Source organism: Emys orbicularis, chromosome 13 (assembly GCF_028017835.1).
Source record: "Emys orbicularis isolate rEmyOrb1 chromosome 13, rEmyOrb1.hap1, whole genome shotgun sequence".
Taxonomy (NCBI): Eukaryota; Metazoa; Chordata; order Testudines; family Emydidae; genus Emys; species Emys orbicularis.
Window position 1 is genome coordinate 1,226,551 of NC_088695.1, and position 14,577 is coordinate 1,241,127.

The 14,577-nt window shown below is 59.6% G+C and overlaps 1 protein-coding gene across 1 annotated transcript in view; it reads right to left on the reverse strand.

Annotated features, from left to right (window-relative positions):
* Positions 1–3,167: 3,167 nt before the first annotated feature.
* LOC135888055 (antigen-presenting glycoprotein CD1d-like) overlaps positions 3,168–14,577 on the reverse strand; it is a 76,452-nt gene continuing 65,042 nt past the window's right edge. The window contains 5 exon segments of the mRNA XM_065415871.1: positions 3,168–3,207; positions 3,291–3,390; positions 3,938–4,234; positions 4,630–4,908; positions 5,531–5,809. Of these exon segments, the coding sequence (XP_065271943.1) occupies positions 3,168–3,207; positions 3,291–3,390; positions 3,938–4,234; positions 4,630–4,908; positions 5,531–5,809 (995 nt within the window).

Below are 14,577 nucleotides of genomic sequence, written 5' to 3' on the forward strand. Positions count from 1 at the left end.
TTGTAGGGTCACTGGGGAGTGCTGGGCTGTGGACAGGCTGGGTTGTTATTGTAGGGTTGCTGGGGAGCGCTGGGGCTGTGGACAGGCTGGGTTGTTATTGTAGGGTCGCTGGGGAGCGCTGGGCTGTGGACAGGCTGGGTGGTTATTGTAGGGTTGCTGGGGAGCGCTGGGCTGTGGACAGGCTGGGTGGTTATTGTAGGGTCGCTGGGGAGCGCTGGGGCTGTGGACAGGCTGGGTGGTTATTGTAGGGTTGCTGGGGAGCGCTGGGCTGTGAACAGGCTGGGTGGTTATTGTAGGGTTGCTGGGGAGCGCTGGGGCTGTGGACAGGCTGGGTTGTTATTGTAGGGTTGCTGGGGAGCGCTGGGGCTGTGGACAGGCTGGGTGGTTATTGTAGGGTTGCTGGGGAGCGCTGGGCTATAGACAGGCTGGGTTGTTATTGTAGGGTTGCCGGGGAGCGCTGGGGCTGTGGACAAGCTGGGTTGTTATAGGGTTGCTGGGGAGCGCTGGGGCTGTGGACGGGCTGGGTTGTTATTGTAGGGTTGCTGGGGAGCGCTGGGGCTGTGAACAGGCTGGGTTGTTATTGTAGGGTCACTGGGGAGTGCTGGGCTGTGGACAGGCTGGGTTGTTATTGTAGGGTCACTGGGGAGTGCTGGGCTGTGGACAGGCTGGGTTGTTATTGTAGGGTTGCTGGGGAGCGCTGGGGCTGTGGACAGGCTGGGTGGTTATTGTAGGGTTGCTGGGGAGCGCTGGGGCTGTGGACAGGCTGGATTGTTATTGTAGGGTTGCTGGGGAGCGCTGGGCTATAGACAGGCTGGGTTGTTATTGTAGGGTTGCTGGGGAGCGCTGGGCTGTGAACAGGCTGGGTGGTTATTGTAGGGTTGCTGGGGAGCGCTGGGGCTGTGGACGGTCTGGGTTGTTATTGTAGGGTTGCTGGGGAGCGCTGGGGCTGTGGACAGGCTGGGTTGTTATTGTAGGGTTGCTGGGGAGCGCTGGGGCTGTGGACAGGCTGGGTGGTTATTGTAGGGTTGCTGGGGAGCGCTGGGGCTGTGGACAGGCTGGGTTGTTATTGTAGGGTTGCTGGGGAGCGCTGGGGCTGTGGACAGGCTGGGTGGTTATTGTAGGGTTGCTGGGGAGCGCTGGGCTGCGGACGGGCTGTGTTGTTATTGTAAGGTTGCCGGGGAGTACTGGGCTGTGGACGGGCTGGGTTGTTATTGTAGGGTCGCTGGGGAGCGCTGGGGCTGTGGACAGGCTGGGTTGTTATTGTAGGGTTGCTGGGGAGCGCTGGGCTGTGGACAGGCTGGGTGGTTATTGTAGGGTTGCTGGGGAGCGCTGGGCTGTGGACAGGCTGGGTGGTTATTGTAGGGTTGCTGGGGAGTGCTGGGCTGTGGACAGGCTGGGTTGTTATTGTAGGGTCGCTGGGGAGCGCTGGGCTGTGGACAGGCTGGGTTGGTATTGTAGGGTTGCTGGGGAGCGCTCGGGCTGCGGACAGGCTGGGTGGTTATTGTAGGGTCGCTGGGGAGCGCTGGGCTGTGGACAGGCTGGGTGGTTATTGTAGGGTCGCTGGGGAGCGCTGGGCTGTGGACAGGCTGGGTGGTTATTGTAGGGTTGCTGGGGAGTGCTGGGCTGTGGACAGGCTGGGTTGTTATTGTAGGGTTGCTGGGGAGTGCTGGGCTGTGCACAGGCTGGGTTGTTATTGTAGGGTCGCTGGGGAGCGCTGGGCTGTGGACAGGCTGGGTGGTTATTGTAGGGTCGCTGGGGAGCGCTGGGCTGTGGACAGGCTGGGTGGTTATTGTAGGGTTGCTGAACCTACCCACGGAGTCCGGGTCCCTCACCCCCAGCTCTGGGGAGGCCCTGCCCCCAGGAGCTCTCAGCCCAGCCCAGCCAGCGACTTGGAGCAGCCTCCCCAGCGCCCCGCGGGCCGTAGTGTTGTCCGGGCTCCGTGTGGGTAGCTGGGCCTGTGTCCCACGGGCAACCCGCTTGCGACGCGGGCACCCCAGCTTAGCCTGGACACCCTGTCAGGGCCCTCCTGGGTCCCACGCCCCCACTGTGACGGGTTCGGTCACAGAAACCCCCCTGGGAGCGTCACCTGACGTGCTGAATTCACCTCTGAGCCCGTTTCCCTGCCAGCCTTGGACTCCAGAGCCCTGCCCTGTTGGGCCAGACACGCCAGCCTGCTGCAACCGCAACCCAGGTCTGGGCTGCCCCCAAACCTGCAGACTGTAACCAAAAACTGCTCAGCAAGTCCCCTGTCTCCAGCACCCACCCAGCTCCCAGTGGGGTCCAAACCCCAAATCAACCCGTTTTACTCTGTATAAAGCGTATACAGAGTAAATGCATAAACTGTCCACCCGCTATAACGCTGATAGAGAGATGCCCAGCGGTTTGCTCCCCCAGGGATTAATCCCTTGCTCTGGGTCAATTAATAAGCAAAAGTGATTTTACGAAGTATAACAAGTAGGATTTAAGTGGGTCCAAGTAACAGCAGCCAGAACAAAGTAAGTCACCAAGCAAAATAAAACAAAGTGTTCTCATAACTGGCCCCCCTTTGTCCTGCTCCACCCCCTATGATAGCTTCGGCCCAAGGCGGGAATCCTGTGTCTCTGGGTCCCACCCCTCCTTCTCAATGGCAAAGCCCCAGGTTGAAGATGGCTTCCAGTACCAGGTGACATGGTCCCATGTCCGGTCACACTTCATGCCCCACTGGCTGCACGCGGGGACACGGGAAGGCTTGGAGTAAACGGAGCCGTTTGCCACCAATTGTCCTGGTTGATGGGAGCCAGCAAGATTCCAAGCCCCCGTTAACGGCCCCCACTTTGCATAACTCCAATAGGAGCCCGGAGTTATAGTCCATATTCCTAGTTACAGATACAAGACTGACACATTCACACCAATGCGACGCCCACACACAGCAGATTAGAAGCTTTGTGACGATTCTTACAAGAGACCTGGATCCCAGCGATCCCACAGCGCCCCCAAGTGTCCAACGCCCCCTGAACGTCCCAGAGGGAGGAGAATCCCACCCCCCACCCCAGGCCCCGATCCTCCAGCGCTTTGATCCAGATCGGCCCTCGGGGGACCCTCAGCTCTGGAGCCAGGCACGGATCCAGCACCAAGGTCCGTGCCCCAGGAGAGGGGCCGATCCCCACGCCCGGGCCGGTGCCGCCCCCTCAGGGACTGGACTCCCCTGGTCTAACGTCCTGGTAGCCCCTGGAAGGAGAGAGCAGAGGGGATGGGTTAGGGGGTGCAACAGCCTCACCCCCCTCCCCTACCCCAGAGAGGGGAGGACTCACCTGCATCTGCTCCGCCACAGCACCACGGCCACGGCAGCTACGGCCACAACCCCCAGGGTGATGCCCACAACCAGGCCGGGGCCCCAGGGTCTGCTCTGCTCTGTAAAACAGGGGGTGCCGTGCTGGGGACTGGAGTGTGGGCCCTGTTCCCTCAACCAACCCCTGCATTCCCCCCCATACTCCCTACCCCCACCCCACTGCCCTCAGCCCCCCATCCTGTTCCCTATGCCTCCCCCACAGTCCCCCCTGTACCCTCCACTACCAACCCACTGCCCTGAGCCCCCCACCCTGACCCTCTTCCCTCAGCCTCCCCTACAGTACTCTCTGCTCCTCCCAGCCTGACCCACAGCCCTCAGCCCCTCCAGTCCTGTCCCCTCAGCCTCTCCCAAATTCCCACCCCTTTTCCCCCACCTTCCCACCCCCTCAGCTTCCCCCCACTCTAGTCCTGCCCCCCCATCCCAGTCTTGTCCCGTTCCCCTCAGTTCCTCCATCCTGCACCTCCGATCCATCTCCACACCCCCACCCACCCCTCTGCCTCCCTCCGCCCCAATCCCGCTGCCTGGACCCACCCCCGTCCCACTCAGGACGTGCAGGAAAAGCCCCCAGAGACCACGACCCCCCCCCCCCCCCCGGGGACGTGCACCTACCCCAGGGGATCAGCAGGCTCCGGCCCCCCAGGCTGCTGTGCTGCACCCGGCAGGCGTAGCTGTGCCCGGCGCCCGGCCCCACGGCCAGGGAGCTGCGCAGCTGGTAGGTCAGGTCCGCGTTGGGCAGGATCCCGCTGGAGTTCAGCCGCCCGCCCGGCCCCACCTCCTCCCCGTCCTGCAGCCAGGCCACGCGGACGGGCCGGGGGTAGAAACCGGTGACCCGGCAAACCAGCAGTACCGGCGCGGGGGTCCCGGCTGGGGGAGGCGATCGGGCAAACACCACGGCGACCGGCCGCTCTGAGACAGGAGGAGAGAGACGGGGCGGGGGAGAGGGGACAATTCAGCCTGAGCCTCAGGGACTCACTAGCCAAACCCAGCTCCATTCCCCGGGGTCAGGCGTTAGCCCCGCTGTCCTGGCCAGATCCTGCAGTTACCGTTGGTGACTGAATCCCTCTTCACTTCCTGTCCTAAACTGCTGTGCAGTGCGGCTATGAAATGGCTACTGTGCTCCACCCCAGCTATAGCTGCATTTGTACACCAGGGAAGGGGTCCCTGGATAACCAGCCCCTGTGCCCCACACTAGAAGTGGCTGCATCTCACAGCTGGGCGAAGGATCCCCATGTAAATAACTCCCATGCCCCACCCCAGAGGTGGCTGCATCTCTGCGAGCGGGGAGTGGTGTCCAGCCTCACCTTGCCTCTCCAGAGACTCTTTCCCATGCTGGACAAAGCTCTTGAGCTCACTGACACACATTCTTAGGAGAAACTGAATCTTGCTGGCTGTGCCCTTATCCCGGTTGAGAAGGTCCCGGGCGTAGAGCGCCAGCTTGTCCCCCTGCCGAGCGACCCATTTGCCTGTGTCCGCGTTGAAGCTGATGAAGTCCTCGCCGTTCCCTGCAGTATCATAGAATCCCCTCGAGGTGCCATTGGGGTGCAGCTCGCAGCCGAGGGAGCCCTGGGTAACAAAGGGGTCTGGAACAGGAAGGGCAGGGGGATGAGGACGGGCATCCGGAGGTCCCAGGAGGGGGCAGAAACAGGGGGGAGTAAAGACATAACATCAGGTGCCATGAGGATGTTGGTCCACACGACGGCGGCAGGATTGTGGGGCGGCCCTGGCTGGAGTTAGGGGTACGTTGCAGTTTCTGTTTAAAGCTGATTTTTCTCGGGCATAGTGACATTGGCTTGAAAATTGCTGCGTTACATCGGGGCCTGAGGCAGAGTTTGTGGTGCAAATTAGGGGTCCCTTGGTCACAGGGTTGCTGAGATACAACCCCCCCCCAAATGACCTGCTTTCAAAGAGTCAGGGTACATGTCAGGAAAGACCAGGACCCTCGGCTCAGGGAGTGGGGCGCGGGGCTTTCCCCTCTAGGAAGTTCAGGCTACAATCTGGCCCCAGACCTGGCTGGCTGACTCTGGGGTGGAGAATGGGACACGGGTGTTTCCCCTCTGGGGGACGCCGGCTCCAATCAGCCAAAGGGCCAGGGACTGGCTGTCTTGCCCCCAGTGACACACTCAGTGGCTGTGGTGAGTGTGTCAGTTCTCAGCACCCCGGGTGGGTGCGGGGAGGGATCCCCTCAGACCGCTCCATACTCACAGCCCTTTCCCTGCTGCTGGGCTATTGTGTTCACTTTAAGGTTGAAGTTGAACAGGTAGCGATGGATCAGCAGCTCCAGGTCCTGCCACTGCTTCGGGGTCAGGCCCTGCTGGGCCCAGGGCTGCAGGAAGCGGATCTCGCAGGTGCCGCAGTCCATGGAGTGGGTCTCCAGGTCGCCCAGCAGGGCCATGCCCTGTGTGTCCGTGGAGCTGGCGTTGTGGAAGACGGCGATGTAGATCACCCGGAGGGTGACAGACGCTGGTGGGAGAGGAGGGGAGGCTGGGGCAGGGGGCAGGAAACAAGTGGAGGACAAAGCGGGTGGGGAGAGAGATTAATGAGTCTCTTTCCTGTTTACAATCCTGCACTACGGGGTCTCCCTGCTGATCCCTAACCTGCCTCCCCCGTCCTACTCCCCCAGCCAGGGTCACTAGCCCAGCGTGGTACTTCCCCACCATGGCCCTAGTATTATACCATCCCCACGCATCCCCAGTAGGAAAAATGGTGGGGGGTCCCCACTTACCAGCCAGGGCCCCCCATGCCCAGGGGAGGAGCAGCAGAGGGAGCAGCATCCCGGCAGGGGAAGGGGGATCCAGGCTCTGGCGGGCGTCAGGGCAGCGGGATGAGGGGCCCAGAATCCCAATATGCTTAGTTCCTCCGCGGCCAACACCCCTCTGCCAACTTCTCTCTTTGTCTGTGTTTCCTCAGCTCTGTGCCCACAACTGCCAGCCCCGAGCCAATGAGGGCAGAGTGAGTCGGGGAGCGGGGGCAGCGCGGGAGGGGGATCCCCGGCAGCGGGAGCAGAACCAGGCCCTGTCCCCGGCAGACTCTGGGTGTGTCCACAGTGGCACTGTCACGGAGTGTGGGGGGACACAGGGCCCTGCACCCCCAGCTTCCTGTGATTCACCATGACTCTCAGCCAGCCAGTAAAGCAGAAGGTTTATTTAGACGACAGGAATACAGTCCAAGACAGGTCTTGCAGGCACAGACAACAGGACCCCCTCAGTTAGGTCCATCTTGGGGTCCCTGGGCACCCTAGCCCCCTTGGGAGGTCAGAGCCCCGTCTGCCTCCCACCCATGTCACTAGCCAGCTCCCGAAGAACTCCCCTCAGCGACCCCTGGCCTGGCCCTTAACCCCTTCCTGGGTTCTCATGTGACATGCTCAGGTATTCTCTGTGGGTCAGTCTCCCATCCCCCAATGCAGACTATCCCAGCCACACTCCCCTGTCAGCATTCACAGACCGCAGTAAGAACAGTCCCAGTTCGTCACATCTCCCCCCTTTGAGACCGAACTGAGCGGGGTCACTTCAGCCAGTGACCCGGGAAAGTTCGAACCTACCCCCGTTCCCATGGATGCCCCCGCATCCCTCCCATTCCTTGGTGAGAATTACACCAGGCCCCTCCAGTTTCACGCCCCCCCTTAGGTCGGGTGTGCTCGATGGCACTTGTAGTTCGCATGTGGGAAGGGTTATGCAGCCTGTGCCCTTTTCCCACCCCAATACCCCTGGGGTTCCAACTGGGCTGGGGTCTTCTCCCAGCGCTCCAGTCTGGGGGGAGGGATAGCTCAGTGGTTTGAGCATTGGCCTGCTAAACCCAGGGTTGTGAGTTCAATCCTTGAGGGGGCCACTTAGGGATCTGGGGCAAAAATCAGTACTTGGTCCTGCTAGTGAAGGCAGGGGGCTGGACTCGATGACCTTTCAAGGTCCCTTCCAGTTCTAGGAGATGGGATATCTCCATTAATTAAAAAAAAAAAAAAAAAAAAAAAGTCTGTGCTTCGGGCTCTCTTGGTTCAGAGCCCCCCTTTTTACCTTGGCCACCCTCTGGAAAGGCTCCTCTATGCTGGGCAAGGGTCCTAAAGCCGTTTTCCCCTTGTCCCGGGCCTTCCTCCCCCTCTGACAGGGGTCACAGGATCGGCAGTACTGCCGGACAGTAACAAAGACCCCAGGCCAGTAAAAGCTCCGTAGCAGCCTCTGCTGGGTACGCCAGGTTCCCTGGTGCCCTGAGAGGGGAATGTCATGGGCCCGGTACAGCAGCTGGTGGCGATACTTCTGGGGTACCACCAGCTGCCTCCTGATCCCCCCTGACTCCATTTTCCCTGGGGGAGCCCATTCTCGGTACAGGAACCCCTTCTCCCACAGGAACCTTTTCCGGCCGCCTCTCCCCATGGTCTGTACCGCACCGAGGTCGGCCAGGTCCCTTATCTTCCGTAAGGAGGGATCTTTCTGCACCTCGGCCTGGAACTCAGCAGCTGGGACAGGGATGGCCACCTGCTCTCTCTCGCCGGCTGGGTCTGAAGCTGCAGCCTCCCTGAGCCGTGTCCCTGGGCATTCCCTCCCCACCAGGTTAGGGTCCTGCGCCTCGGGCAAGGCACCCTCCACAAGGCCAGGGCGCAGTGCCCCTCGCCGGCTCTGACTGCGGGTCACAACCAGTGCACTTGGTGGGTTGCTTGGCCAGTCCTCTAGGTCCCCCCCATCAACACCTCAGTGGGCAAATACGGGTGTACCCCCACATCCTTGGGGCCCTCCTTGGCCCCCCACTTCAGGTGCACCCTTGCCACAGGAACCTTGAATGGGGTTCCACCCACCCCCGTCAGGGTCAGGTAGGTGTTGGGCACCACCCGATCTGGGGCCACCACCTCGGGCTGGGCCAGCATTACCTCTGCGCCCGTATCCCAGTATCCATTGACCTTCCTCCCATCCACCTCCAGGGGAACAAGGTACTCGCTCCACAGGGACCGCCCCGCGCCCACCGTATAAACCAAAAACCCTGAGTCTGGAGCATCCAGCCCCCCAGAGGAGCTGGCCTGGAGCTCTCCTCCTTCCTTAGCAGGTGGTACTCTGCCAGCCCCCCTAGCCTGGGAGTGCTGCCTCTCGCCCGGCTGGGTCTCTACCCAGTCAACCCTCTGTGGGTTCGGTCTGCTCAGTCTGTCCCTGAGCCCAGGGCACTGGGCCCTTATGTGGCCTCTCTGGCCACAGTGATAGCAGCCCATGTCCCATGGGTCCCCTCGAGTAGGTCGGATGGACCTGACGCTGGATGTTCCCCTTTGATGGGGGTTTCCTGTATTTTCCCGCTGGGAGGTCCCATGGTAACTCTCTCTCTGCGTTGTGGTGGGACTGCTCCTTTGGGACTCCTCCCTGTTATTCCCTGACCGGCTCTTTACAAACTCATCGGCCAGCCGGGCTGCATGTCGCGGGTTCTCCGGTTTTTTGTCCACCAACCACAGCCTCAGGTCAGATGGGCACCGTTCATACAGTTGCTCCAGCACCAGCAGTTTAACCAGGTCCTCCTTCGTCTGGGCCCCATCAGCCCACTTGCTGGCGTATCCCTCCATGCGGACGGCTAGTTGCAGATATGAGATCTCAGGGGTTTTATCCTGACTTCGGAACCTCTCCCGGTACATCTCCGGAGTCAGCCCAAACTCACGTAGCAGGGCCTTTTTGAATAGTTCATAGTCCCCTTTCTCCACCTCTTCCAGTTGGCGGTACAATGCCACGGCTTTGGGGTCCGGTAAGGGGGTGAGGACCCGGAGTCTGTCTGCAGGATCAACCTGGTGCAGCTCTCAGGCCGTCTCAAAGGCATCCAGGAAGTCATCCATGTCCTCCCCCTCCTTGCGTGGGGCCAGGATGCACTTATCAAAGCTCCGTGCAGTCCTGGGTCCCCCCTCACTCACCGCAGCCGGGGGCTCGCGGCCCCTCGTCCTCGCCAGCTCCAGTTCATGAAGCCTCAGCCTCTGTCTCTCTTCATGCTGCCTGTGTCTCTCATTCTCCTCCTGTTCATGTTGCCTCTGTTTCTCACGATCCTCCCGTTCCTGCTGCCTCAGTTTCTCTTCATGCTGTCTCTGGTGTTCACGATCCTCCAGCTCTCTCAGTTTTAGCTCTTTCTCCCATTCCAGCCCATTCCGCTCCACGGATGCTGCGCGTGGCCGGGAGGATCCCCTGCTGGCCGGCGAGCATCGCTGGGAGGATCCCCTGCTGGCCGGGGGGGTCCCTGCGCCCTCGGTATTTGCTGGGCTCCTCCCCACCCTTCCCCTAGGCATAGGAAGGAGGGGTCTCGGGAAGCCCTCAGCAGCCGGCTGACCACTCCCAGCTGGGACAGACACTGGGGCCTGCGCTGCATTTGCCAGGCTGCTTCCCTCAGAGACAGGGATCAGTTCATTGGAGCGATCTCCCTTCTCCAGCTGGGCAATGAGCTGTTCTTTGGTGAGCTTCCCAATGCGCACCCCCCTCTGCTTGCACAGCTCCACCAGGTCGCTCTTAAGCCGCTTGGCATCCATCTTCCTGCTGGCCACTCACAGGCCTGTGTGCTCACCGCTCCCCACAGTCTCCAGGGAGACCCCTAGTGTGCCAGCCCTTCTCCAGGTCACCACCTCTCTGCCAGGGTCGAGCTGCAGACTCCTCCGCCCCTGGGACCGCTCGCTGCAATCCCCCGGGGGACCCTGTTACTGCAAAAGTCCTTCTCGCTGGTCACACACTCCCAGGGGTGATAACCGTCTCTCTCTGACTCTTCAGCACGCCTGGTCCCCGTCAATCCCCCTTCGTTTTACTGCTCCCCAGTCACTTACTGCAGGAAGCGCCGTCCACGGGGTGCAGTAGATCCCACCGCTGCCACCAGTTGTCACGGAGTGTGGGGGGACACATGGCCCTGCACCCCCGGCTTCCTGCGATTCACCGTGACTCTCAGCCAGCCAGTAAAGCAGAAGGTTTATTTAGATGACAGGAATACAGTCCAAGACAGGTCTTGCAGGCACAGACAACAGGATCCCCCCCAGTTAGGTCCATCTTGGGGTCCCTGGGCACCCTAGCCCCCCTGGGAGGTCAGAGCCCCGTCTGCCTCCCAGCCATGTCACTAGCCAGCTCCCGAAGAACTCCCCTCAGCGACCTCCCCACAGCCTTTGTTCAGTTTCCCCGGCCCAGGTGTCACCTGGCCAGGCCCTTAACCCCTTCCTGGGTTCTCATGTGACATGCTCAGGTATTCTCCGTGGGTCAGTCTCCCATCCCCCAATGCAGACTATCCCAGCCACACTCCCCTGTCAGCATTCACAGACCACAGTAAGAACAGTCCCAGTTCCTCACAGGCACCAACCCCTCCCCCCCACCGAAGGACATGAGTGTCACCGAGGAAAAGTGCCGGTGTGACCAGCGTTCCTGCCGGCCAAGCCGCTGCTGCTCAGGGGGGTGGACGTTTTTTGTGGACAAACAGCAGCTACACTGCACGCCCCCCCCCCGAACTCCCAGCCCCAGCCCCGCCTTCCCCTGCGGGGGGCTGGCACCTGCACTCTCCGCTCCCCCCCCCGCACCCTAAATGGGACAAAGGCTCTTCTGGACGCCCGGGACAGGACGGTCATGGCAAAAACGGGATGTATGGTCTCCCTAGTGCCAGGGGAGAGCCCCCTGCTGCCCCCACCCCGCCCCCTGCAGCACAGCCCCCAGTGCCGCCCTGGGGCAATGGGGCAGCCCTGACTGCCCGGGCAGAGCCCCCTGCTGCCCCCCGCCCCACACCCTGCAGCACAGCTCCTAGCGCCGCCCTGGGGCAATGGGGCAGCCCTGACTGCCCGGGTGTAATAGTAGGATTTTATGTTTGTATTTTGTATAATTCTGTATCTGAGCTGATTTCAAGGCAGTAACAGACCTTTGAGGGTCACCACTTTTTTGTAGGCTTAGCATTCTAAAAGAAGTAAAAGAATGCCGGGATTGTTTTCCTCTGCATTGCAACTTGATGTTCTTGTTCAAAATGCTCTGTGCAAATCAATTCTGTGTTGGGTGTGAATGAGCAATGTGTGGGTTAAGAGATCCGTGTGAAGGCCATCGCTGAACCAGATGTACGAGGGAGGAACCGGAGACAGACGCAAGGGCGCCAGGAGGCTGCAACACGGCCCTATTGACATGTCAGAGGAGGGCAGATTGACGACTCTAAAGATGAGAGGCACCTATCAATGGGGACGAGAGAGCTGTGATCAAACCCAGCCTGGGGTAACTCCCCGAGAGACTCGATGAAGGAACAAGATAAAGGATGAGAAGGACAATCTAAGAAAACAAGCCCCCGTCAAACAACAGTTGATTACATCATGACGCTGCAAAACTCATTGGTCCCAATAAAAAAGAGTCACTATATAAACAGGGGGCCTTGCCATGAAACGTTGGGTTCGTCCTGCCAAGACTTCCCCGGAGCATCGCGTCTCGACCGACAGAACCCAGCTCCTCCCTACCCATAATCAACCTGGCTGGCCACTAGATCGATCCGCACTCTGGCCTGGTAACTAGAACATCGACTGGCGGGACAGCGCGTGTGTGTGTAATTAAATGCATATGCTAATTGTTGTATCTTCAATCAACGCGGCATCTTGCTTTTTCTTATAAGCTTCTTATAAGCATAACATTTTGGGTGGAGAACTGTGAAAGGGGGAAGACATGCACTGTGATTGGTGAAAATACCGCTACATACTGCTAAAAGGTATCCCATCCGTATCAAGTGATCCATCATTCAGGGGTGCACACCGCCAGTCGTAGAAGTGCCGGGCAATCGGGGAGGATTAGAGTCCTCACTCTGACCCGTCTGTCGGGGAAAACTATACAGATAAGATAGATACAAACTGTCTCAGTGTATACACCCCCGGTCGGGGAGGATTAGAGTCCTCACTCTGACCCGTCTGTTGGGGAAAAATTGCATAGGTGAATATACCCTCAGTCGTAGCAGGATCGAGCCCCAAAGGTGGGGGGCTTAGCGTTCCCCCTCCTCTCTGTCAGGCAGAGTTTTTAGTGGGTTTAGACTTTTTGTGTCGTTTAAGGCCCAGCACAAGCGTGGGTGAATAAGGAGTAGATTTCTGTGAGATCTCACCTGGAAGGATGTAGGAGTGTGGGACTGTAGCGGGGTGGCTACCCGCTCCAGCCCTGACAGGGTTAAAACCAGCCCGGGGCAGGGCCGGCTCCAGGCACCAGACAAGAAAGCACGTGCCTGGGGCGGCACATTGTAAGGGGCGGCGTTCCGGCCAATCTTGGGGCGGCACATTCCTGGTTTTTCTTTTTTTTGCTTTGGCAGCCCCCGCGACCCCCGGCTGGCTCCCCACGCTCTACAGTCCCAGCCCAGCCCTGCAGGGGCATGGACCCCGGCCCGGGGGGGCAGGAACTAGCGATCCCCGGGCTCCCCAGGACGTGCCACTCCCCGCCACCTGCACCGGCCTCCGCTCCCGCGCCGCTCTGAGCCCGGCCCGGCCCAGCCCAGCCGCCTTTAAAGGAGCGGCTGAGCCAGCACCTCCTGCAGCCCCCGGGGGCTCTGCCGGCCTGGCCGGGAGAGGCACCCCAAGGCCGCAGGGGGGAGCCCCTCTCGCCCACGGGCGGAGCGGGTGGGCGCCGCCCTTCACCCCCCTGCGAGCCCCCTTAGCCGCCCTCCACATGCTCCCTGCTTGGGGCGGCAAAAAAGCTAGAGGTGGCTAAAGCCCAGCTATAGAGAGACGCAGCAGGTCCAGCCCAACCTTGCCTGTGAGGAGTGGCGTATGCTGCAGTCTGCCCCAGGGCGTGGGGCTAGAGGGTGACTGGCAGTGGCCGTACACTGAGGCGAGGTGGGGGTTCCCCGGGGGGGTGGAGACCCTGAGACGGAGGGGTTCTGCAAGGGGGGCAGAAACCCAGTGAAGGGGCACCGGGGTCCTGGGAGGGACACGGGGGCCAGAGTGAGGTAAGGTGGATCACCGGCCTGCAGAGGGCGCTCCTGGCTGGAAAATGAGCTAATTCCCGAGGAAGACCAGCAGGGGGCGCCGTAGGGGTGAGCCCAACTCCTTACAGGGACATTGTTGTGATTTCACAATTTTAAGAAAAATGTTGAAGAAAAGGGAGCAGGAGGGGTGGGGGCTACTTGAGGAGCCCACTCTCCTTGGGACAAAGCCCATGCCCACGGGAAGGGGCGGTTCGGCGAGGAAAGCAGGATCGGGCCGAGGCAGGCAACAGATAGAGTTTGGGAGCCCTGAGTGGCAGTAAGTACGGGCTGGGGACACTACTGGGAATGGTGAAATCTGAGCTGATGGAGGTGACAAACCTGGTCTGCAGTATAAGAAGGGAAACCGAGGTACACCACCTCCTGAATGTAATAACTGAATAGTGAGATCATTTCCCCTAAATCCTTAAAAGGTAGAAGCCATTGAAACCTGGCCTGCCTCGAAACAAAAACACCGGAAAGTCGGGGGGTAAGTCCTCCCTTTTGCCTGCAATCAGCAACGTATTTGTAAAAGAAAGGGATGTTTTAAGCAAAAATCTGCCACCCCAAAAGGGGTAGAAACATGTTCATTTTGTCTTTCAAAAAATCCGAAAAAGCAGCTAAAAAGCAACCCAGAATATCATGGATCTACTGTCGCAACAAAAATTGCGTTTGATGTTTTGTCTTGTTGCTAGCATTGTTGTCAAGGCCGGCTCCAGGCACCAGCCTGGCAAGCAGGTGCTTGGGGCGGCCGCTCCGGAGAGGGGCGGCACGTCCAGCTATTCGGCGGCAATTCGGCGGACGGTCCCTCACTCCCGCTCGGAGCGAAGGACCTCCCGCCGAATTGCCGCCACAGAGCGCGATCGCGGCTTTTGTTTGTTTGTTTGTTTGGGGTTTTCTTTGGCTGCTTGGGGCGGCCAGAACCCTGGAGCCGGCCCTGATTGTTGTATATTGTGTTACAAAAAACAAAACAAAATAAACCCTACTGCATTAGGCAAAAAACAATTAATAAGCATTTTAACTGGATTTACAGACCCAACGTTGCAGAAGGGCGGAGGACAAGGAACGCCAGTCTGTTACCAGGGAAACCTCCTCAGGTACAGACACCATATTAGGAGGGATTGGTTTTAAAGCAGGAATTATAAATACTATAAAGTTGGAGGTAATTAAAAATAAGTTTCTTATCACAACTGCAAAATTGTCTCATTCCCAAGCAGGCAGATCCTTGGGAAATACAACTGCCTTGGCCAGAGGACGCACTGAGATACGAATGCTTAGTTTAGTGTCACTTGAACATGACAAGTTTTGGGTGATATCTGGGAATGTTCGGGTATCAACGCATCTTTTAAAACAACAAAAAGAGTCCT